We start from the raw sequence: 24,546 nt of genomic DNA, 5'->3' as shown, positions 1-24,546 counted from the left end.
GCCAGAATATTTTAAAATATTTCAAAACATGTTTTAAAAGCAAAGAATGTTATGTCAAATCATCACACTAGGTAACCAAATAAGCAAGGCAGGCCAAACTGACCTTACCTTGATGAAGTAGTAATACTCGTTTCTGAATATTATTACAGTATTTCTAAAAGTAGTATTTAGCGTTTCAGAAATAAACATTAGAAACAGACGGTAAAGGCTACACAGGCCGCGGTCACAGCAATCTATTAAAAAAAAAACAAATACCAAGAACAGTAGTTATATACTTAATTTGAATAATAGAATAAAAAGTATTAATATTTTTCATTGAGGTTAAGATGATAATAAAATTCTAAAAATTGTACCTATTATTTAAAATGAGGCATCTTTTTATCTGTATATACAGTATATGCTTTGGAAGAAACTAGGGACGAGTACATGAGGCTGACGCATATACAGTAGATAGCAATGTAGTGTATGTGGGGGATCGTACACGATAGGGGGCGCTCACAGTGTATTTGCAACCGTGAAGGTTCGGCTCCTCCGGCTGACACCCGCAATTCAAGCATCAAAGTGCATTTGTCCTGAACGTGAAGGACGCCTGCAACCTATCACAACATTTAGATTTGCGAGGAAGGGAAGTGTAAGTATCCTGTAACACTAACGAGATACTGTAAAGCGCTGATCAAAATTACCTTTCTGATATGCGTCCACAATATTTTGTATTTTTACTGGAAAACAGTATGATCTATTACAGTCCAATTTAAAAATGTACAACGGTATAGCCTGAAGCAGGAAACATGGTGATTGCATTGTAAAGTTTTTAACTGTGGTCTAATCTGTGGAGCTTGAAAGGCGAAACAAAACCCCCACAAAAACTCAATGAGTTAAACGTAAAGTCAAAAATAACAGACAGGTCCCCTGTAGTGTTTACAGTCTCTACCTTGAAACCCTCAGAAACATCGACTCCCCTCACCCAGTGAAACAACACTATTCACAAATTCCAATTCCTTTAATCAATAAATACAGCGTATCACATCTATAACTACAGATATACTGATGAAACTATATCGACGTGTATCGAAATGTACCATTTCATCCCAACGAGTCGCCGTAAAGACTCCAGCTGAATACACAGATTGCAGTCGGACAGGAGGTGCGTATAATACAGTATATTGAAATTCGTGTTTCAAATCTGAAATGTGACATAAACCGAAAAAAACTGTAGCCTTCAACTCACTGATAATCGAAAAGGCGCATGAACACATTTCTGAAACGTGAACTGCAGGCACATTAAACTTCAGAAAAACGCCCTTTATCCCTCGGCAGGGGTACGACTGCTTCATGACGACATATAAACAGTGGGGTAGCGGAGTCTACATTGCGTCTCGTTACTGGATCTTTACACACAATCCAAGGGGTGTCACTCGTTCTTTCTCGCGTCTTTGTTAAACGATGTGTACGCTTTACCTTTTGTCTGTTCCCCGCGTCCAGCTCTATAGCGACATTGGCTAATTTCATGGCATTTTGCAGGGGTTTCAAGACCCCGTCCGACGCAGCGGCGGCCATCGCGGAACCAAAGATCTCGCGATGAGCCCTCAGCTGCCACCGGAAGTTGGTCGGACAGAATTTCCTACAACACCCACCACCGCTGGTGCGTGTGAGACTGTACGGAAAGTCAGATGGGTGTATTTTTTAACTAAATTAGCATATCTCATTTATTCAACGGGACAGTTTTCTTCTAAAACTTTAGTAGCTTAAGCTTTGTCAATCTTTTTTTTTTTCCTGGCTGATGATGGCACCTTTCCGGGCATTGCTCCTCTCGTTAGGGGGCGTCAAGTCCCTGATCTGATTTGAAGTCAGTTGTCACCGTTTCCACTGCGTGACAGTACTGACTTCACACTAGCAGACCGGAGGTGACTCTCTTTCGCGTTGTTTCTGGGTCTGGGATGCGATGTGAAGAAGTCTCAGCAGCCCCGTGTTCCTGCGTTACCACCACACGGCCGGTAGGGGGCGCTGCGCCGATCTGCGGCCGAATCGCTTCTCATGGTCGCTCTTGAGTCTCTCCCCCCTTTCGCCACTTCCGCTCCCACTTGTTTACTTTCGGCTCTGGGCTTTTTTTTATGAGTTCTTTTTTTTAAAAAAAAAAACCGACCAGATATTAAAATTACGTTACATATAGGCCGTGCAATATTACAAAACACGCTCATGCTTTTATAACCGGCGGGGGGGGTGGGGGGTGGGGTGGATATTTGAATCAGCTTCCACATTTCGCATACATGTCATTACAATAGGAGAGAGTTTTAGTGTTCTCGGCACTGGTGGGGAGAGGGGGCATGAAGCGAGACCGGCGCGGTCGTCTGGCTGCCCCGGCGCTGCAGACACGGTTAGGACAGCAGGCTGCGGGGAGCAGGCGAGCCGGCCGGCGGGGGAGACCGAGGTCTGCAGCCAGGAGGAGTGTGGCCAGGGACCGGAGCGAGGGCAGCGGCAGCAGCGGCAGCAGCGGCCGGGAAGAGAGCGGCGGGCTGGGACTCGCCTCGTTAGATGTCGGAGGAGGGGGTGCTGAAGGCGGACCGGAGCAGCCGGGTTAGTGTGTCAGTACCTTCACTGCTTGCGGTGTTTTTAAAAACACTCCCGTGTCGCTTGTCCGCGCCAGGAGAAGTGTGGACGGGGGGCGCTCGGTGCCGGGGTGCCCGTGAGCGCTGTGCTCACATGGCAGCCCCCGCTGTCAGTCCGCTCCTCTAGCGAAGGGCTGCCGCCTGCTCCCTCTCAGAGGTAGATTTTGAAAGCGATTCCCCTACAAGGATTTCCCCCAAGCCCCGTCAACTCAGGTTTGTGCCAGCACCCCGAGGAGCCCCGATCAAGTGGACGTATCTGGCACGGATGTTATTTGCTAAGGGAATGGCACTTAACCGTTTTAATGGGGCAGGACTTTCATTTGCAGCGCAAGTTACAGTGTCGGGCAGTTGTTTCCAAAGATTCACCTGCAGTCAGCTTTTTGTACTTGTTTTCTGAACTTTCTCTAAGGCAATAATTCGCTTTGTGTGGTACAACGATCACAGCTAAATACAGAATTCTAAATTACGTCTTGGTAATGTATTGTAAGACTTGAACACAACTTCTCTTGACTTGAATTACAGGGCTTTTGCTCTATACTGTCCTTTTTGCTTTTTGTTGCTTCCCTGCCTGGCATTGATGAGAACATACAATAATCTACGTAGTCATGGGGGCAGAGTGGTGGCACTGTGGCTAAGGATCTGCGCCAGTGGCTGGAAGGTTGCCAGTTCATATCCCACGGCCGGCAGAGGAATCCTACTCCGTTGGGCCCCTGAGCAAGGCCCTTAATCCCAGCTGCTCTCAGGGCGCTATACAATGGCTGACCCTGCGCTCTGACCCTCAGCTTCTCTCCCTGTCTGTGTGTCTGTGTCTCATGGAGAGCAAGCTATGCAAAAAGACGAATTCCTAATGCAAGAAATTGTATGTGGTCAATAAAGTGATGTTATGTTATATAGACACCTTTTATGTGTGACCTTCTGCAGTTTAGACACGTTCTTGTAATATGTGTCTGTTCCTTCTTCACATATTACAAAGTGGATCACTTTGCACTCATTTGCCAAACATCTGTCCAGTCCGTGATTTGGGTTGAGCCTTTTGCTAATTCTTTGGCCATTGTTTCTGTTTTCATCACAACCTATGTTTTTGTATCACCTGCAAATTTCACTTGTTTTCCACCTGTACCAGAATTTCAATTGTTGGTGTAGCTGATATGGATCAGAATTCTATACAAATGGGCCCAAGATGAGTCTCTGTGGTACACCGCTGCTTCTGTCTGCCCAGCTGGAGGCTAAGCCCCTTAAGGTTCAGCTGTGAATGCTGGGTGGGGTTTGTAACGAGCCTCAACCCTGGACCTGTTTTTGGATGTCGGTCCTCCCGTCATCGTGTTGTATGGAGTGCAAGCAGAGATGCTTCTGCAGAGCGAAGAGTGTTATGTTCTAAATGGCTTCTCTGTAGTGCATCGAAACAGATGCGCATAAACGCCGTTGATTTAAATTCCAGTGCAGCTGTAGATCATAGGACTGAATTAAAATTGGGGTGGGAGCAGACTAATGACCGTCGGTTGTTCTCTTCGGCCCTCCAGGCTCAGGGAGGCTCACCACGGCGTTCTGCCGCCTGTGCCACGGCAAGTTCTCACCGCGCAGCCTGCGGCACGCCTTCGCCAAGCTCCCGGCGGAGCCGGGGCGGCCCCCCGGCGCCGAGAGGAAGCACCGCGGCCCGCAGCTCTTCTTTGCCGATTTCCAGAGGCTGGTGGGCGTGCCGGTGCACCAGGACCCCCTGCTGTCCCAGTTCGTCTGCAAGAACTGCCACAGCCAGTTCTACAAGTGTCACAGCATTCTGCGCACCTTTGTACAGCGGGTCAACCTCTCCCCCTCCTCCAGAGACAAGCCGCGGGGCAGGTGAGGGAGCGGGAGGTGTCTACCACATGGCACCGAGAGATAGATCCAGGCGGCGTGCCGCGCCATCTCACCCTGTATCTCACCTGTGCGGTCATTTGGCAGCGAATCTCCGTTTTAATCCATGTTTCGTAAACCTTTGGGTGGAAGGCCATGGATGTTGATTAAAATTACAGCGTTAAACTCTTATACCAAAACACTCCACAGCCGCAGTGTATTAAAACAGAGTGGGTCTGAAAGTTAATCTGATAGAAGCACTTTAATGTACTAACAGAGAAACACGTTGCAACCAGTGTTGGAGAGAAAAAAAAAATTGTTAGGAATATGCCGTCCTGTATGTAGTTTTTTAATATTTTGCCTTGAAGTGACATTTTATTGCCAGTATACTTTTACAAAACCCACGTCCAGTCCTAAATGTGTTATTGTGAGAGCAGAATTTGGTAGAAAACAGAAATTAAACAGATTGTAATTCTAAAGTAAAATGGTTTTCTACCTCGAAAGCATGTTTCAGTTCGATGGATAAATTTTCAAAATGACAGACGTTACTGCATAATTTAGAGAGGATTTTTTTTATCGATTTCACTGTTTTTGTTTCCAGGGACGATTCACTGTCTTTGCACTCAGCTGGAGACAGTTCTGCGTTTGGTAAGTCTTCAGAATGCCCTAATGTTTTGGCTGTCATTGCCAGCGCTCGGCGCCAGTCTGACTCCCATGTGCTGCGTGTGTTCACAGAGCAGGTGATCACCTCCAGCGCACAGCGTCTGCACGGCCTGGTCTCCTGGGTGCACCAGCACGCGGCGGGCTGCCAGGCCTGCCCGGGGCTGCAGGAGGTTCTTGCAGGGGGGTACTGCGGAGCGGTGCGGGCTGTCTGGGGCTGCGTGGACGGGCACAGCTATGTCCTGGACACGGCCTCCGACTGGCCCGGCCCGGGGCGAGGCCCAGCGGTACAGCCAGCCACCCCGGAGCGAGGGGAGGGGCTCGGGAAGCCCGCGGCAGTGACCACCGTCCCAGAGCCCAGCACCCAGCTGCGGCCGGGCAGCACAGCCCCGTGCGGCTCGCCCACCCCCCAGCCTGTGTGTCCAGTTGCTCCGCACACCCAGGACAGCACACCGCAGCCCTCCCAGAGTGGGGAGAGCCTGGAGGAGCCTTCCTGCCCCAACAGCGCCGACGGTGAGACTGCAGGCAGGGCAAGGGTGTTGACACAGCTCGGAAGTGTGCTTTTATTATTATCAAGGCCAAGTGTAAGAAAACTTGGGTTTAATCCGTCCTGACGGGATTTTACCAGGGCTTCAGGAAAGGTTTCCAAGGGATTTACAGTGTCTATAATGCAGACAAGACCTCAGATTTCTGGTTTAACATCTTAGCCGAGAGATGGTACCTGCTGCCAAGGTTGGGCTGTGAAATTGGTTGTGTGTGTTTTGGTTAAGAGGGGAAATTATGTGTGCCAAAGACCTGCTCAGCCTTTGCAGTTTCATAAGTAATCAAATGTTGAAAGTTGTTTGGTTTCTGTAATGTCTTTATTGGGGAGAATGCTTCTCCAGGCATTTAACATGGTTTTTAGATCACACAAACATCATTGCATTTCTATTTATACTCTTAAGCATCCATCATTGAAAAGATGATAAAAAAAATGTTGCTGCAGCAAAATTCTAGCTGTTGGCATCTCTGATATTATAAGCACATAATGCACTAGTCAGCTACAGGAGTCTTCTGATAGCACTGGGCTAGCTGTGCTCCTCCTATTTGGCAACACTGGATTACGGGGCTAAACTTATATTTTAACCAGAAACCTTTTTTGAGTCTTAAGATCAGATGAGATTCCCCATTGAAACGTATCTTTGATTTGGCTCTGAATATTCTTGGAAGCGTATGGAAGCAATTTCAAATCACCTTAATCCAGTGACAGGTGGACACAAGCAGGCATAGAGTCTTTAAAAATCTGTTTTTTTCCCTGTGTTTCCTTAGGACAGATAATCAGGGAGAAGCTCATTCCGGCGCCAGCAGAACCACTGGATGGGGTAGAGGACAGCGATCTATCTGACAGGTAAGTGCTAATTCTGCAAGTACACCTACGCTGTGAGCAGAGGGCCACTTTTTATGACAGCCACCAGCCTGATCCTTGGATCCACTGTCTGTTGGTAACCAGACAGCCTAGATGTGATGCATGCTCTCCTCTCATTTGAAACGGACTTACGTTCTTGTGTTCTTTGTGAGCTGGTCAGCCCTTTGAGTTTGGCATCCATACACAACATAATGATATACATGTGGTTGCTCATTACATAGTGTCTTACAGTTATACATTATTTTAATGGTTACCGGGAATTGAAACATTTATTTTCTATGACTTTATTTTAATTCAAAGACAATGACATAGTTTGAGCTTGTTAAAAAAAATGATGAGGAACAGTTTAACCAGTTTTATTTTCTCAGGTCCTTTCTCGTAGTATTGTCACACAACAGTAGCTGAAAGCACTGGTGGCCTAAGCACAGCTCAGAATGATAAACAGCAGTTGTGCGTCTCTTTCTCTCTGACCACTGGCAGGGATTCCTTCAGTGAAGATGATGATGAAGACAAGAGGAAGAGCGGCTCATCTGATGAGTTGTTTGAGCCATATCCTGAAAAAAAGTGAGTGAGAGAATGTGCAGCTCATATAGTATCGTGGAAAGACTTATGACTTTGGGGACCAGAGCTATCACAGTTAGCGTTTCAACTGCATTACGTGCTTCATGATTACCCCTGTCTTTTCTCTTTCCTGCCATCAGTTACGAGCATGTGCTGATAAACAAAACAGCCTAGCACTCTGTTTCGGCAAACCAGTGACCGCAGGCGGAAAGAGCAGAGGGTTTAAAAAATAAAATTAGTTTTCGCTTTCTTCCAGCAGGGTTTCCCCAAAGAAGAATGAGAACAAAGAAGAGAAGAAGAAGGCAGAACCAAAAGTGAGAAAGAAACCGGGTCCCAAGCCAGGCTGGAAAAAGAAGGTCAAGACAGAGCGGTAGGCCAGACCTCTGCTTCTCGTCGCATGTCGGCGATCGAGCCCGTCGCGCATCCGACACAGGACGGCACAGGCGAGGGGGCTCCCCGGGGGATAGGAGGGAGTCGCCGGTCTCTGTCGTTAGCCAGACACATCCAGAATTCCCAGTCCTGATCCTGGAGGCCCAGATACCTGCTGGTTTTCATTCCAGCCCAGCTTAATTACTTCTTCGAACCCGCATGAACGTTTGACTAGACCATTTGCAAGTTCCTTTTTTTTCTGCTCAGACGTTTGGGATTTTATGTTCCTTATGAAAGGCACTCATTAAAAGGTGACCTCCAACGCGTTTGAGGACTGGAACCAGTTAGGCAGTGAGGGCGGAGCAATGGATTCTTGCTGGGGAAGTTCAGGGAGCTTGAGCCAGCTGCACCACAGCTGTGAGCTATGTGTGAGAGCAAAGTAAAGGTGATGGACACTCACACTGGAGTGTAGGCTAACTCCCCTGTAAGGCAACCGGAGCTGCCAGCGCGTCGAATGGCGAGTGAGTCAGAGGCACATGCGAACAGGGAAATTGCAGCTGAGTGATCGTGAGGTTGACAAACAGCTGATGTTTTTCTAAATGAACGGGCTGTAAGATAGAAAAATAACTGGGTGATTCCAAGGGTATTAAACAGAAAAAATATTAATAATTTGTTGTGATGACGCAAAATATGAAGTCTGCATTACCTGTAAACAACCAATTAAGGATTTGGGGGTTTCGTTTCATCCTTATCTTATTTTTGTCGCAGAGAAGAGCTGCCTACGATTTATAAATGTCCTTACCAGGGGTGCACAGCTGTCTACAGGGGGGCTGATGGCATGAAGGTAAGGAAGTCCTGTTATGAGGGAATTTTTTCTTCTGCATTTAAGGGATAACCACGGAAAAATGTTGTTTTGACATCACCATGGCCAAGTGTGAGCCCAGTGTAGAAAACTGGAGATTCATATATATTTTTACCATCGAGCTTACCTCTTAAAGGGGTACAGTAATACAGTAATCTAAGGCTCAGGATGTTTATTCCCCTGCTAATACAGGAATAGATGTATAAACCTATCCAGTTTAAAAAGTAGGGCTTTTGTATATTAGCTCAGTGGCAGCCCTTGATGTGGTCTGATGTGTGCCTGATCCATTCAGTGAGTGCTGGCTTGTTGTTTCAAAAGAAACTGTTGCAAAACGATTCAATTCATTTTAAGTTTGGTCCTAGTGACCATATTGGAGCTCCGTTGAAGTCTTAGCTTCCACAACACAGGACCACACCTGTCCCTCTAACATGTTGTCGTGACCCCACCACAGAAACATATCAAGGAGCACCATGAGGAGGTGCGCGAGCGGCCTTGTCCTCACCCGGGCTGTAACAAAGTCTTCATGATTGACCGCTACCTGCAGCGCCACGTCAAGCTCATTCACACAGGTGAGCCCGCTGCTCTGGCAGACTTCAGTCTGACCTCTCGGATTTGTTTCAGCCTCTGTAAAAGTGAATGGAATACCCCTAGAAGGACAAAGTGACGTACTCATTTTAGCAGAGAGCCCCTGGGCTTTAAGCCACATGGGCAGCTTCAGCATCTTGGGACGTAATCATCTAGCTTTACTCACTGCTTGCTGTCTACTGAAAAAATTACAGTCCTATTCCAGTCATGAAACCAGAGAGGTTTTCAGAATTTTTAGTTATATCTGCCTGTACAAGATATAGTCGGAGACTTCACACGAGCTCGGCCTGAAATGTATCTATTATTTCCTGATAAAATGATAGACATATTGTAAGCAATTTCTGAGTTGCAGAGGCAGATCTTATGTGGAAGCATTGTGATAGTGCTACTATGCTGGATGTTTATCTTTCTTGGTAGTATATCATTTTAGGTGCTTTGATGCTCAGTGATCACACTAGCTGAAATGTTAATGAATGTGATATTAAAATTAGCTACTATTGCTGGTTTTAAGAGCTCATGTTTTCTGCTTTCAGTGTGTGTGTAGTTATTGTATTTATTGGAGTATTGTCTTTGACAGAGGTGCGGAACTACATCTGTGATCAATGCGGCCAGACATTCAAGCAGCGCAAACACCTTTCTGTCCATCAGATGAGGCATTCAGGAGCCAAACCTTTGCAGTAAGTTCAGGAGCTGAAATGCATGAGATCTGGAAACACACCTGTTTGCTGGTTCTCTTTAACACTTCAGTTGTCAAAGACCCGTGGGAAGAACAGCTAATTAATCAAACAAATCCTACAGTCTGGAGTTGACCATTACTGACCTAAATGGTGACCACAAGAATGCTGTGAAAGATTCCCAATTGGCTAGTCTTTCAGAACCACGGGAGTTTCAGGTTTTCGTTTCACCTCTGCTTTTGATTTCTAAATTACTCGAATACCCTGCTGTTTCCATTTGTGTAACAATTGATAAGCGATGAAGATAGGGAAGCAGAAAACCTGCATGACTGTCGACCTACCCGATACTAGACTTGATCTCCTCAGCAGTAAAATGTGGTCCTCTGTGGAGAGCAGCGTTATTCTGCTGTTCATTTTGTAAGGCTAATCCTTGAAATGTAACTGACTGCATGTTCCTTTTTTAGTTGTGGAGTTTGGCAAAGGCTACTGGGAGTTTTATCAAGTTCTTAATTCCACAACTTTTCTTGTCTATGTTGCTACTCTTTCAGCATGTTTTTGGTGACAGAGGTATGATGGTCCAAAGAGACAGGAATGGAAATATGGGAAATACTTTGTTTCATAGCTGTTTGATCTGTCTCGGGTAGTAGGAGCTAAGGGATCCAGGTTGCACTGGAGAAGCAGAAAAGCAGAGACAAACTGTCAGCTTCACACCTCCCCGTGCCGGTTCCTGTGAAGTAAGGTGATGAGTGTGACGTGCCCGTCCTCCCGGTGCTGACTGGTGTGTGTTGGCGTCTCTCGAGGTGCGAGGTGTGCGGTTTCCAGTGCCGGCAGAGGGCGTCGCTGAAGTACCACATGACCAAGCACAAGGCGGAGGCGGAGCTGGAGTTCGCCTGCGACCTGTGCGGGAAGCGCTTCGAGAAGGCCCACAACCTCAACGTGCACATGTCCATGGTGCACCCCCTCACCCTCACAAATGTAGACAAGGGCAAGCCCGACGAGGAGCCCGGTCAGCACCCGCCCGCAGGGGAGGCGGTCCTCGTGCTGCAGGGGGACCCCAGCTGAAGCAGGAGCCGGGGAGCCCCGACTGCACTCTGCTGTTAGACCACGCAATAAGAATGAGTCTAGATACCGGCCATTTAAGAAGCACAGCACTGCTGCATGAAGATGCGTCAAAGCAAAGAGAAAATCAGTCTTTTAAAAAACTGTCTGCACAAGCTTCCCTCATTCTGATGAAGGGCTTTTGTGCTGGAGAGTCTGTACAGCAGTATAAATAAGGTGTAATTGGGTTTGTGGCTCAAATGAGATCTTTAAACAGAGGTTTCTTTAAGAGATGTTCAAGGTTAATATCTAATTTGAACCAACACAAGGTTGAAAATCTGTTATCACAGTACTGACAACATTTTTTTTCCTTCATGCTTGTTACTTTTACAGTGTCGGAGTTGGGGTTTTTTTAATAGCCGTTCGTATTAATGACATATTTTAAGAGCACTTTTCACCAAGTTTAACATTTAAATTTCTGGACAGATATTATTCTTTGCTTTAAGCTAGGTGTTGAATTACATACCAGAGTGAAATAAGTTATAAGAAAAGCCTGATAGCGTTTAGAGGAGTGTGTGCTGTGACACATAGTCTGTAACAAAACTGTTCGAACTGGGTAAATGAAGCATTCTGCATCTTCAGGGTTGCAGACTTCAGATAACACATACACAGGCAGATCCTTATTATGTGGTAATTAATAGCTGTACATTCAGGGAAATCTGATAGTACGAGATAATTAATAGTGCCAGTGATGAATTCCTGACCGGTCCTCGGGTACTCCAGATCCACTGAACCCCTCTGCTATTTCTCAAATTGCACTTGAACCACATTTCAGAAAAAACGGGATCTATAACACAAGTCTAGCGGTCTCACCCACCTGAGCACTACCCATCTTGTGTTAGCCTTACCGTCATATAAACCTTTTTTCAAGTTAATATTAATAGCCTATAAATACAGCCAGCTAAAATCTGACCTGACTGTAAACTGCAGTGTGTCAGAAGATTGTCGCAATAAACTGTGAACTTCCCAACCCTTCCTCTTAAATAGGTGCAGTGTTCTGCTGAGGAAGTTCACAGATCAATCCCCAGGGTATCGGCAAGAACCTGTAGGAGGCAGGGTTTGGATTATAACTGTGTGAGAGGAACAGGCTGCAGGTGACAAGACTTGATTGTTTTGTTCAGAATTTCTCTTTCTGGACCGAGATGAGTTTTTAGGTCCATTGCAATTTAACAACATTGGAATATAAATCCACAAATGCCTAAGCTGAGAACTGGAAATCAAGTATTCTGGCATTAAAGGATTAGTATTTTTCTGTAGATTAAATTTACTTTAGATAATAATCATTGCCATGTAGTTTACAGTTGTTAGTTTTGCAGAAAATAACTGAAGCACATGAAGCATTGCCACTTTTGCAGTCCAAACTCCTAAATCTCATGACCTGCATTCTGTCCCAGATTCTGATGGCTTACCAACACTATTGTTTTAAAATGTGGGACTGGTTGATGTCAGTTTCACTAGACATTTGACTATTTTTCTAGTCGTTCCTCTCATTGAAATCTGCTCTGTTGTCGCAAAGCTGTCTGTCCAATACCTTAAGATAACAGAAAAGATGCACATATCATGATGCTTGTGTATAGTATTTGTGCTGGCTCATCTAAGGGATACCATAGTTAAAAATCCATACTCAGCAATGCATTAATCTTTTTACCATGGAGAGAGTGTTCCTCACAGGCAGACAAGAGTCTTTCTCAGCAGCCATTCCCAATTAGCAGCTGCAGTCTTGCGAATGGGAGAGTGATTTTAGATACTTTTCAATGATAAAACTCGGCTGCCTAAGCATTTGAAGCACTTAAGAGTGTGTGTCGAGTGAAAGTGTGTTTTTAAAAAAATCCCTTTAAACAACGTAACATGCTAAACACATTTTAGTTCAGTAGTTGTAAGCATACTGTTTTGTGTGTGCAATGAAGACATCTAACTTCTATATGACCTATGCAGGTTGTATGTATATGTTGTAAATAGTTTTACTTTGTAAATCTCCTGTGTGCATTCTCCATGCTGTCTTGAAGAGGTGGGGTCTAAATCTTGTTGGGAATTATAAAATCATTTAGAGTTTATTTCATAACAGTCTTAAAGACTTTAATTGTGTACGGTAAGCAGGATAACATTACAGGTGATGGCTGTTTAAGGAGAACTTTGCCATCTCAACTTACGTACACATTGTTGGGTATTCAGTGCATCAAGTTTTATTTTGAAGAATGCAGGTTTTAGGACTAGTGCTGATAGAAATGAGTGAGAAAATTCAAACTGCTGCTCTCTAGAACCTACAGAAGCCATTGTAGTACAGACAGCTGGGGAAAAAAAAGTTAAGATTTTATTTTTATAAAAGATGTTTTGAGAAGTTGAAATTGTTTTCTCATTCTGTTACAGACAAAATAAATGTATTAATTTAATAGTAAGGACAACTTTCTGAGCAGATGTTTTGAGGAAAGTGATGTTTTTGAATTGGGACAGATTTTGAGTGCTACAGTTCTACTATTAGTTACGATTTTTCCAACTGTAATACTTATGTGTGCCCACCAGCTCCAGAACCTCAGAGCCTTCGATATTCCCCTTTTGCTAGTTTTGGCTACCAGTACTTGCAAGGAAATTTGTACCTTTTTCGTTATTAATTCTGTCCTTTACTGAGCAGTCTTGCAAAGTCCGCACTATTGAACATTTCATATTGTTTTTAATAAAGCAACTTAAGAAAAACCTAATCTGTTTACGTGCTTTTGTGTCCTGTGAGATAGGACCAGCCAAATACACTAATGGTACGGGCAGGTGCCCTTGCAGCCATGAAGACCACTTCAGCAGTTCACAAAAAGTGGCTGCTGTGGGGTTTCAGAATTTCACAGTTTTACACTTTTTTATCAGGTGATCTAGTTTCCTCCCAGAGGGGAGAAGTTGTTCGCAGTGAAAGCAGTAGAGACTCTGGGATTAGATCCCAACGAACCTGATGTGCCTAATGGCCTTTTCTGGTATAAATATCCATTTTGCTATTCATAAATTAGAATGCACTCTTCAAAATGTATTGTTTTTGGGTCACAGTCATTCTTCACAAGGCAGTCAACAGAATAATACAGGAAAAGGATTGTCCTGCGTGGTTTACAAGAAGTCGGGCACTTCGCAGAGCAAGTCAGCACCAGGGGGCTTGAGACGAGCGGACAGGGCCGCCGCTACCTCTGGGTCCAGGTCTCCACAGGCATCCTCCAGCTGAAACAGGAAGCAGTGGGGGGTCACATGAGTTCTGCTTCTCTTTTGTTAGTGGTTCAACCTATGGGGCTGGAATCCTACCATTTGCCAAGTTGAACAGGTGTATATCAGAAGTATATAACTAATGAAAAGGTTTCAGATGTAGGGAAAGCATTACTTACACTTGCAACTGTACTATAGAAAAAACAACATATTTCCTGTTCTTTTCCACAGTAGCACAATGTTCTCCACATACAAATGCTACAATACTGAAAATACAATGTGTGTCTGGGATCGAGCATGTTTTATGTTGGAGAATTATTCCTAGTCCAGTTTAAGATTAATGTACGTGCACCAAAGACCTGACTTCAATCAGCACTTTACATTTGAAGAAATAATCCCCATGCTTAATAAATAGGTATATACCCGTTTCCTGTACAAAAAGCTGCTCTGTGGACACACTGAAATAGTGCGAAGGAGAAACCGCTGAGCTTCAGTCAGAATCTTCACAGAGTCGACCTGCAGAACAGAGAAAAGTTATTCAAGTGTAATAAACCAATTCATTCAGCGCTCTTTGTCCATAATCAACAAATGACAGGAATCCTACTGATACATAAACACCAACATAAACGGTGCTTGGGTACTTGGTGAAGAGTGAAGAATTTACATCCTTGGGCACCAAAATTGATTTAATCAATAACGATGATATCAACCTGTAATAGCGGTGTGCAACTGGATGCTTTCTGGCAAACAGCTACTCCTGTCACATGCTGGACAGCTGCAGGTTAGGAGTGACATCACTCGGAGACGGCTGCTCCTCCAAAAGGCGCCACAGCGCAGGCAGCCTGACCAATGGGCCAATGACAAGCCGCACTGCAGAGCACTACTGTCCCGGCAGGCTCACGCGTTATTGTTGAAAAAAACAACTGAAGACTCGAAACTGCGTGGGTATGGAAAACGATGATCCCAAACAAAACCGGAAAAGTTGAAATGAGATAAAGTGGTATAACCTGAGACGGCGAACACTAAAGAGGACCGAGGCCCGTGTATCTGTACCGCCGATCTGTTGCGTCACTCCTCCTGCTGCGTTTGTGCTGCCTTACCTGCTCAGGAATCTGCTGCTCTCCCGCTGTGCCGTCCACAAACAGACCCACTAGTCTGCTGTACATCTCCAGGGCAGTTCTCAGGAAATCCTGGGCTCTGACTAAACAGCCCAGCTGGGAATTTTCCAGGCTGAGAACAAGACTGGGGAAAAACAGCTTCATTTGTTCAGGTTTCAATTTTAGGAACATGGAAGTCATTAAAAGCTGTTAAATTAGAAGCACTGATGACACACAACGTAAGCAAACCTTGCTGCAAGATCAGTTAAACTTTACTTATAAATCTAAAGTTAGATCTTATAGAAAATGATTGATGAGAACAAAGAACGACGATGAACGAGAGCTCATTAAATATTTATTATACATCCAAAGCTTGGTTGCCACTCAAACAAGGACAATACAAATCATATCAAGATCAAGCTTAGCTCTAGCCAGAAGTAGCTATTCATTTTTACGGTTTCCACTTCAAGATAAGCCATCTTCTTATATCACACACAGCACCATCTTACCTGTAGAAAGCCAGAGGCAACAACTTCATATGCATTTCAGACATCATTTTGTATACAATCTGGTATGGGTCTTGATCTCGGTAAAAAATAGGAAAAAGGAAAAAAAAAATCTGTAATAGCATGGAAGTAACATAATGACAGCATGGTTGCACTCTTAAGATCTTTTGAACTGTTAAGATGGATTTTTTTATACCTAGTGAGAGGTTCTTACTGTCTACAGCTGGGTCAAATTCCCTTTTGTCCACATGCAAAAGTTCAGTAGCACCTATCTAATGGATTAAGCACATCTTGGCTGTTTCGCCAGATCTGACCCAGGACTCCGGGTAAGCCAACGTTCGACCGCTGCTGTTGTCTGTTAAATGTTACCTGCGCTTGTCCCACGGAAGAGAACCAGCCAATGACCACAGTCTTTGAGGCTCTTAAGGATGTCTGCACAGCGCTCCCGAGCTTGCTGGGAATCAGTCGGCCCCTTTACAACACAGAAAACTCCCCTTAGCCGACATGCAAAACTGGCAGCTCTGGAGATCACTACCTACATCGGAGTGACACACTAAACTAGAGGGGCAGTAGAAGGAAAGAAGGTTTCTCTGCGGGATGATGAATTTTCGAGTGGACAACAGAGGCCTTTGCAATCTGCCCTGTTCAGAGCAGCCAGAGGTAAAGAAACTCGCGCACAGCCCACAGCCAGGCAGGAAGAGGCCACTGGTACCTTGGGATCTATTTCGGCAGTGATAAGATCCATCAGGGAGAAGAAGAGAAGAAAAACCAGCAGCTGAAACACAAAGCAGAACAACCGATCCAAAGGTCAATTTCCCAACACGGACCAAACACCTTTACAACTCGGAATGGTGTCGAACTGCACATGACACGCATATCACAGGGTGAAGGTGGTCTCTGCATCACAATTAATGAACCCCGCATCATCACACGTGCCATCAATCCTCGGCTACTCTGCAGGAAACCGAAAACAGAGTGTGTTCAGCCAGTCAAGCAACGTAGCTCAGGAACAGCTGGAGACAGGGTCTCTCACAAAGGCGGTCTACAAGAATTAGGTATCAGCAAGGGTCACGTAAATAATTCCTGGAGAAACATGATTCTGATTCTCCTTATTAATGTTGACAGTGCAGCTCATTTGAAACGCAACACCTTGGAAAGCATGGAAAACGACTGATGCGGAGCACCGTCTATGGATAAGTTGATCTGGGCCGCTGGTGCATGCTGGGAGGGGGGTGGCCCTCACCTGCGGACCGTGTTCCTCCAGCTCTGTCAGCGTGGCCCCGAGGCCCCGGCCCGCTGGGTTCCTCTGCAGGGCCCAGTGCAGACTGGCCGCCAGGATCAAGGCGGAGTCGGAGGCCGGAGTGGTCACCCTCCCGCACAGCACGCTGCAGCAGAGAGAACACATGGCACATCCTGTCCCTAGGACAACTTTCCACCCCTCGATGCGCTTCCGCGACCACCGACGGTCCTGAAAGACTACACCGTTTGCAACGGGGAGGTATTAAAGATCTCACCATTTCGAGGTTTCGGTTCTGACCAGTCTCTGTCAGAATTAACTGTAGGGCTCTGCAATTTTGGGAATAACTCTAGGCTGTTTTATGCTAAATAATTAAATTAGTATTTTTTTTCAACTTTCATGTTAACTTACAGGGATGTCCCTACAACCATTTTTAAAAAACAGCTAGAGGACACTCTACATGACATGGTACCTTGCACCTGGAAGTCCCAACTGAACAGTCCTGAATATTTAATACTCAAACATTAGATTCAGTATAAGACTGATATACCTTGAAAAGAATATTCTTATTCTTATTCCCCTATTGCCCTAGTCAGTATTTTCCTATGGTATTTTTTTATTTCTGCAAAACAGAGAGAGTCTGGCCAAGGGAGTGTCTAACTTCCATTTTATTTCATAACATGTCAGATGGGGGAGGGGGGGTAAAGGTGTTTATACATCATGAAAGCAGTGTGATAAAATCCACAGTAATCTAAACGTCTGGCTGGACGGAGTGCAGTAATGGCGTGCAGGGAGGGCAGTACCTGCGGGCCCATGAGTGGCAGTCTGCCATCCTCTGGAGCTCCTCTGGTAGTGAATCTGTGCTCAGCCTCCTCCACTGGGACCAGAGCACGGGCTGCAGCCTGGCCCACCACAGCTGGCACAAACACAGCAGTTAGGCCTCTGTCAGGCTAAGCAGCCTCCTAACAACAGGGCTTAGAGCTGACTGATACCTGCCCTGGATTCAAAACGCAGTCATACCGATAAATGACTCACAGGACATCACGACTGCCAACCCCCAGTTGGGAAAGCACAAAAATAGAAGAATAATTACCAATTCAAAACTCAAACGGAACCCTCTGGTGTTTTCAGGACTAGATTTGGAAGGTTTATACCAAATGTGATCAACAAATCAGGTTCTTTCAAGTGGGTTGTGTTTGGGTCCAGTATCCTTACCCCTGCCGAGATGATGATCAGAGGGCACTGCAGGGGGCACTGGGTCAGAACCTCACACACGGCAGCACCGGGCACAGCACAGTCCAGACTGGCGCTCAGCACGCCCTGTGGGGCCGACAGAAAACATGGCAACAGGGCACAGAGCTACCCAGACTCAATTCCTAACAATCAAAATCCCGTCTCACCCTGAAGAAGTGTGCAGTGAGCTCATAGGGCAGGACACACCTTCCAGTACAGCTGTTCCTCTGCAAAACACACATTCGCCGTCACTCACATTCAGAAAGCAGCGTGACTTTTACAGAAACGTCCCACGAAAACTAAACGGTGTGAAGAAAACCAGAAGCACCCATTAAGGAGAACCCTAGATTACATAATGGCAAACTACAGACTACAACATCAAATATTTCAGATGAAAGGATTTAGAAGTCTTATTGACTAAGTACCAGAAGGAAACAAATTAAAGTTTGCTAGAGTAAAATCTGCTCCAAAAGCTCTGGGCATGAAGTACCTGCTTTTCGTTCACAAAGTCAAAGAAGGTTTCGCAGTTCAGAGCAGTCCGCGGGCCCCTCCGACGAGCTCGCACGAGAACGCTGGGGGGCAGTGTGGTGATTATGCTAAGAGGAAAGAAACGAGACAGGACGTAAGAACACCTGCCAGAGAGCACCAGCCTGGTCAGCAGGATGACGTCGCTGCAAACACTTTGGACCAGGAGGCCGGAGCCTGGGAGCAGCTGCTGGTAGAGGGTAAGATGGGATGGTGGATCTTGGCAACACGATAAATACTGGGTCAGGCATGGTCGTCACCCATGTTTACTTCAGGGAGAGTGGCAGAGGGTTAGCTCCTCACTCTCAAACTCCTTTGAGAAACTCCACATAATGTTATCTGAATTATTTAATAGCAAGAAATGTTTCATTGGGGCCTGATCCTGATGAGGGATAAGGGGCAGAATCAGGGGGAGAATCTTTTGCCTCTAACAGCTGCTGTTCTGAAAGGGACAAAAACAATCTCAGTAGGCACAGCCACTCCTTGACATCTCCAATCTGCCCCCTAAGTCTTTGAAGAGGCACACTATGGTGGGGCTCAACCTGGTCCTCCTGATGTTTCCAGTTACCTGGTGAAGGCGTGGAGGACCTGTTGGTGGGCCAACTGGTCAGCGAGGTGGTCACCGCGGGGGATCGCTGCACACCTTTCTGAAATCGCACCAAAAAGGAAGTGGCCACCATCTTGGCAGTCTCCTGCAGACAGCCTCCTCGCATGCATCATCTCCAAATCGTACACCATCTCCTGCGAAGGCAGCCCGGAGACACTGCCTTGAAAATCACGATCAGGCAAAAGCCAGCTGAGATGTTGGCAGCAGCCGATGTCAAAGGAACCAGCAACAATGCTCATCTGCTAAGGTAGAAGAGACCAACAGGAAACCATGTGCTCTTCAGTGACTTTACCTGGAGCCTAGAGAGAATGTCAGGATAACATGTGTCAGAATATCTTCTTGGCTCTGATCCTTCAGGCAAACTGTAGTCTGAACAAGTCGATCTGCAACTGAAAATACAGAATAAAGAGCATCCAGTGTTCGCTTTTACTGGAAATAGAATTAATTCCCCACAAGCAAGCAGAAAGCAATAAAAAGGAATGAATATATTGTATCGCCCACCTATTACATTTTTAGCAGTATAAACCAGAACTGACTGGTCATCATCTTCATCTAAATCAGAAAAAAGCTTACAAACCTACAGTACATAATAAGTGTTGCAACTTCCAGCCTTTCATTTAAAACACTGTTATGCATTAAGCTCTGTTGCTCAGAAAGCTGGGGTAGAGTTACAAGACTAGATCCTTTTGAACTTGACAGCTGAAGTTACAGAACAAAACTAGTGAACATTAACAGATACCGGAAAGATATTAATGCTAGAAAATAACTCTAATTTAGGAGTTGATGTGGAGATGTGACTGTGTTTTAAGCGGGTTAATCAAGTCTTTCACATTTCTGTCATGATTAACTTGAAACTGACTGATTAACTGCCATTGATGGTCACCATACTAACTGTACCTGCAATAGCAGTCTACATGAAAAGTGAAAATAAGACTAAGTTAGCATTAAAACCCTCAAAAAAGGCATAATGTTTTCTAATTTAATGGAAAAGTCACCTCTATCCGTAACCTGGGGCTTACTCATACAAAACCATTTCTAAGTTAATTCAGGGTTTGCATTAGGCTAATTAGATTACATAATTATATAATGTTTTAAGTGGTTCAATCAAGCATGCTTCATCTATCAGTCATGATTAACTTCCTAGTCAGACTGTTAATATTACTTCAATAAACTGCCACTGATAGGCACTATACTAACTGTCCCTGCAATTTGACCTACAGGGAAGAAAGATAAGACCAAAGTAACATTCAAACCCTCATTAAAGGGGTGAGAATAACGATTTAACTTGATTTATAATTTGAAGGGAAAGCCCACCCTATCCCTGAGAAACTCCTCCTAACCTGGGGTTAGGGCTTATGGGACAAAAGGGTTAGAATATCAGAATGACCTGAAAGTTTCCCCTCTCCTTTGCAACCACTCTTAGATGCAATACCAAGAGCAAGGCTGGTGTGGAAACACACCTCAGACTCGTCTCCACTGCCGCGTTAAAGATGGCCAGACAGGCGGTCTCCAGGTGTCCATCACAGCCGCCCATGGCCAGCGGGGCAGGCAGGTACTGCTGGTGACACGCCCACTGCTGGTACTCCTGTCTGGGAGGACACACTGCTGTGAGCATGCAGCTGCTGAACTAGAAGAGACACCCCCCTCGTAGTTCTGAGCCGCACGCTCACAGGGAGCCATCTATCACGACCGGGAGGAGGGGGCGCCACAAGGAGTTTATACGCCACTGCGTTTGACATCCTGGTGCGGCACCACACTCATTTTACTGGACGTGCTGCAAAGAAAGCGCATTTCCCTGTACCTCTCTGGATCAGTCAGTGCGTCTGCGCTTCTCTGGACTCCCAGCTCCGCCTCCAGCCAGTCTTGAAAGGTCAGCTGCGCAAAATCAAAAGGCACATTCCCGCTATTTAGAAGTGCGTTTCCATGTTTCCAGCTTCACTGCCGATTTCTGGTCGTTCTACCACGCAAGGATTCATTGTATTATTACCAATACAGATCAACTACACATCAATAATATCTACCCCCTCAGAAGTCTTGCACGCAGAGCTGGGACTGTACTCCAGGAGGCGTTATATCAGAGAAGAACATTAACTGGGCCGGCACATTAGTGTGGTGGCTAGAGCATGGCTCCCTCCACAGACAGGTAACGAGGGTGGATTGCTTAAACTTTCCTTCAGTGTGTGAGTCTCAGTAGAAGGTTGCTGTTCCTCTGCTCTTCCCCATTTCACTGACTGACTCTGCCCTTCTCCTCTGCAAAGACTACACTGGCAGACAGAAGTACATCAGCTTGTAAGACAGTTCACTCCACTTAAGTCTGCCTGCTACACATACGCCCCCCCCCCCACACACTTTACTTAACTGCTTGTGTTAATTCTAAAAGTCATCAGTTTAAGTTCTTCGTCAGTCTCTGTGTTTTGTTACTGTTTTCTTTCCCACTCCCCTCTCATCCTATTAAGGTTTACATACTTTCATGCCTTAGCCTGTATTTGTGATCAAACAACATATGGTGAGATTTATCCATCAGGCAAAAACACTGTGGCACTGCATACAGTACATGATATGAAAGCACAGAAAAACAAGGAATCAAAGATGTAATCATAGAGAAGCATAGTTATTGACCCGTTTTTGGGGAAGGCCTAGGACTTTTAATATTGGATTGAAACCTGGAATTCTGGGAGCCTGTGAAGAGTTTGGAAGCTGGGGTGTCTCCAGAGGGCCAGGGCCGAGCTCCTCCACTTGGTACAGGGACTGCCGCGGAGTCTCCACACATTCCCTTGCGCCTCTTCCTCAGCCCCAACACGCACCTCCGGAGCCAGTCTGGGAATCAGGTACAGGAGCTGGGGGATAAAGGGGTGACTCTCTCAGACCATACGGGATTAAGGGGATGTTATGTGGTGTTATATAAAAATTGTACAATGCACTAGTATGGTGTCATTTAGATGCTGGTGTACAATGTTGGTCACCATGTTATGAAAAATATATTGCTGCAGAGAAATCCTTCCAGAGGAGAGCAACCAGATACATTCCGGGGTTTAAAGGAATGTCCTACGCTCACAGGATGAAGGAACTGAACCTATTTAGTATTGAACAAGGTAGACCATGAGGGGACCTGCTAAAAATATTCAAAATCCACAAAGGCAGTGGGTTTCAGAACGAGCATTGAAACACGAACCACAGACACAAGCAGAAACTACACGGACGTGAAATTAAAACTAGGCCCAGGAGGCACTGCTTCATGCAAAAGTTGTGGGGGTGTGAATAAGCTGATTGCTCTTGTTATCTCCCTGCTGGCAGATGGGTCAAATCTATTAACTATCAGCACATCTAACACAGGGCCAAAAACCAGATGCTAACAATCATGGGCAATTCTGTACCTTTTTGAAGAAGGCTTTGGGTATGTAACCTTGGATATTCTCAATGGATGATGCAGAAAATTTGCAAAGGCCATAGGAGACTGCTGACACGCAAAAGCTAATTTAAAAAGGAAAGAGAGTTATTTTCTGGAGCAAGCAGAAAATGTACAAAATGCTTTGGGCTTTTACTGGGACATGTTAAAGCACTGCAGCCCTGTACATGCCCTGCAATAATCTAGATCTTATGTTTTTAATTTTTTAAAGAGCCACACATGTTCACAGAGAAAATTAATCATCAGCCTCATTTCATCTTTGAAATCCGTGGTTTATTTCAGGAGACCAGGGATCTTACAAACCTAACACTCACCCAAAATAGTCAGGCAGGATGCAGAAAACTTATTTTTTACTTGGGCAACACCTAAACCCATAAAAACATCAGGTGCTTACATGTGATTGGAAAATCCCTGATAACACCTCAGGAGTGTCTAGCATCTCAAATTTCAGTGAATATATCGCTTGAGTTTCAGAAAAACGCTAATAATACCCAATGCTTTACAATGTCCTGAGGCCTGCAGACGTAGGTGTAAGTGAATCAGAAGAGCAGCACGTAGAAAACGAAGTGTGCACTGTCACCTCAAGCAGAACGTCATGGTCTCCTCTGTGTTACAAGCCAGTGAGCTGCCCAGAGCTTCGGCAAAGGACTCCGGGCAGGAGCCCAGAACGCTGGTATCAAGAGGAGCCAGCGTCCGGGACTCATGAAGATGCACCACAAACGCAGACAGTCCCAGGATGTGCCCGGAGCTCAGAGAGGATCCCTGCAGAGAGAATACAGAGGAAAGATACACAACAGACCCGCTTTCATTAAGTTCTGATCCTATAACTCAGTTCACTTTAAGGTTATAAAACTGGTGGAAGGAACTCCCCACAAATAGAGACTTTTTTATTTGAAATGGGAGGTTGTTTTATGAATCCATTTAGGCTGGACAAACACCCACAGGAACATAAAAAAGTTCATTTTGAGAAAAGGCTTTTCAGCCTCTCTCAAAAGTCAGTGCTCATCATTTTTCTACACACTAAGTGATTCTATCACAGAGTCAAGCCTCATTTTGAAAGATATCGGCATCCTCCACATCTGCTAATCCAATAATTCATTCCATGTATTGATAATTCCCTGTGTAAAAAGAATTTTCTAGCATCTCTCCAAAAGTGAATTTTAAATGTCCAGATATGTCTGTGCATTCTGTTCACTGAGCATAATTTGAAGTAACTGCAAAGGGTCAGCATTCATGTGTTGGAACAATTTATAAAACCTTGATCAAATCTGCTCTTGTTTGTGCTTTACAGCTTGAGCAATTGAATTTCTTCTTGAACCACAAGAGCACATGGGATTACTGTGAAAAGGTCACTGCAAACCCATTCAAAGAAATGCAGAAATGAAATGCAGAAAGTGACACACAACAAAAGAAGACCACAGCAAAACACTACATTAAAAGCAAAGACAGCTTCACAACATCCCAAGAAAAAGACATTTAAGATTTTTTGCATGACGAAATATTTTAAAGACATGTCATTCATTACCTGACGGCATATTAGGTACCACAGCCTGTTTAGGAGGTTTTGCAAAAGCTGCCTGTGCCCATGCAGCATCTTCACAAACAGCGAAGCCCAGTCTCCTTGTCTGCGACGCAGGACATAAAAGAGGGGCATCATCCCAATAGTCCTTATAGATGTGGTTAAGGATGCAGGAATTCAATCACATAGCATGTTACGCACTTCTAAGCTTGTGATATGAATTGTTTTTTGTTGCCCTGCTTAGAAAGGTAAAAATGTCTTTGTAATCTCCGCATGGAGATGAAGTATTTAGGATCAAGCTCAGGTTCAGGAGTACACATGTGGTACACTGGGGAAACATCCCTGCTAACTGAGAGACAACTGACTGGCTAAATCAATTCAATACATCAGTTTATATCAGTTTTAATCATGGATTAAAATGTGGGTAACCATACATCAAGTCAGCACTTTATAATGTTAAATGTGATGGGAAAACTATCAGATTAGCCTGAATTTTTTAAAGGGATTCTATTCTTATAAAAATTACAAATAAGAAATGGCCCTCCTACCTTGTTTGGATGTCATTTGCTACAACAGATACAGCTCAACACTC

At 45.1% G+C, this 24,546-nt stretch overlaps 3 protein-coding genes across 4 annotated transcripts in view; 1 reads left to right on the top strand and 2 right to left on the bottom strand.

The window, feature by feature from the left end:
- Positions 1–1,572, bottom strand: part of vps9d1 (VPS9 domain containing 1) — a 40,910-nt gene extending 39,338 nt beyond the window's left edge. The window contains exon 1 of the mRNA XM_088939125.1: positions 1,459–1,572. Coding sequence (XP_088795251.1) covers positions 1,459–1,557 — 99 coding nt within the window. The 5' untranslated portion in view covers positions 1,558–1,572. The remainder of the gene's footprint in view (positions 1–1,458) is intronic.
- Positions 1,573–2,113: 541 nt separating this feature from the next.
- On the top strand, positions 2,114–13,330 carry znf276 (zinc finger protein 276). Of its 2 annotated transcripts, none has more exons than XM_088939194.1 (11): positions 2,114–2,574; positions 4,127–4,442; positions 5,038–5,084; positions 5,172–5,609; positions 6,405–6,483; positions 6,982–7,065; positions 7,322–7,432; positions 8,200–8,275; positions 8,745–8,862; positions 9,456–9,555; positions 10,353–13,330. In XM_088939194.1, the coding sequence occupies exons 1-11, from the start codon at positions 2,325–2,327 to the stop codon at positions 10,612–10,614; spliced, it is 1,881 nt and encodes a 626-aa protein (XP_088795320.1). In that variant the 5' UTR covers positions 2,114–2,324; the 3' UTR covers positions 10,615–13,330. The 2 variants fall into 2 exon arrangements, with proteins under 2 accessions (XP_088795320.1, XP_088795318.1); XM_088939192.1 differs by having other exon boundaries at positions 2,116–2,574; positions 7,319–7,432.
- Positions 13,331–13,393: 63 nt separating this feature from the next.
- fanca (FA complementation group A) overlaps positions 13,394–24,546 on the bottom strand; it is a 33,723-nt gene continuing 22,570 nt past the window's right edge. Inside the window, exons 26-44 of the mRNA XM_088939195.1 lie at positions 23,961–24,060; positions 23,016–23,197; positions 22,404–22,500; positions 21,693–21,866; positions 20,831–20,904; positions 20,490–20,618; positions 19,322–19,418; positions 18,991–19,163; positions 18,388–18,493; positions 18,065–18,124; positions 17,880–17,984; positions 17,468–17,580; positions 16,671–16,812; positions 16,140–16,202; positions 15,797–15,899; positions 15,431–15,506; positions 14,925–15,066; positions 14,248–14,340; positions 13,394–13,842 (exon numbers count right to left, since the gene is read on the bottom strand). Of these exons, the coding sequence (XP_088795321.1) occupies positions 13,735–13,842; positions 14,248–14,340; positions 14,925–15,066; positions 15,431–15,506; positions 15,797–15,899; positions 16,140–16,202; positions 16,671–16,812; positions 17,468–17,580; positions 17,880–17,984; positions 18,065–18,124; positions 18,388–18,493; positions 18,991–19,163; positions 19,322–19,418; positions 20,490–20,618; positions 20,831–20,904; positions 21,693–21,866; positions 22,404–22,500; positions 23,016–23,197; positions 23,961–24,060 (2,137 nt within the window). The 3' untranslated portion in view covers positions 13,394–13,734. The remainder of the gene's footprint in view (positions 13,843–14,247; positions 14,341–14,924; positions 15,067–15,430; positions 15,507–15,796; positions 15,900–16,139; positions 16,203–16,670; positions 16,813–17,467; positions 17,581–17,879; positions 17,985–18,064; positions 18,125–18,387; positions 18,494–18,990; positions 19,164–19,321; positions 19,419–20,489; positions 20,619–20,830; positions 20,905–21,692; positions 21,867–22,403; positions 22,501–23,015; positions 23,198–23,960; positions 24,061–24,546) is intronic.

Source organism: Atractosteus spatula, chromosome 21, assembly GCF_055471065.1.
Source record: "Atractosteus spatula isolate fAtrSpa1 chromosome 21, fAtrSpa1.hap1, whole genome shotgun sequence".
In the NCBI taxonomy this organism is placed as follows: domain Eukaryota; kingdom Metazoa; phylum Chordata; class Actinopteri; order Semionotiformes; family Lepisosteidae; genus Atractosteus; species Atractosteus spatula.
Note: the sequence above shows the minus strand (reverse complement) of the source record. Positions and strands in the feature narration are given on the sequence as shown.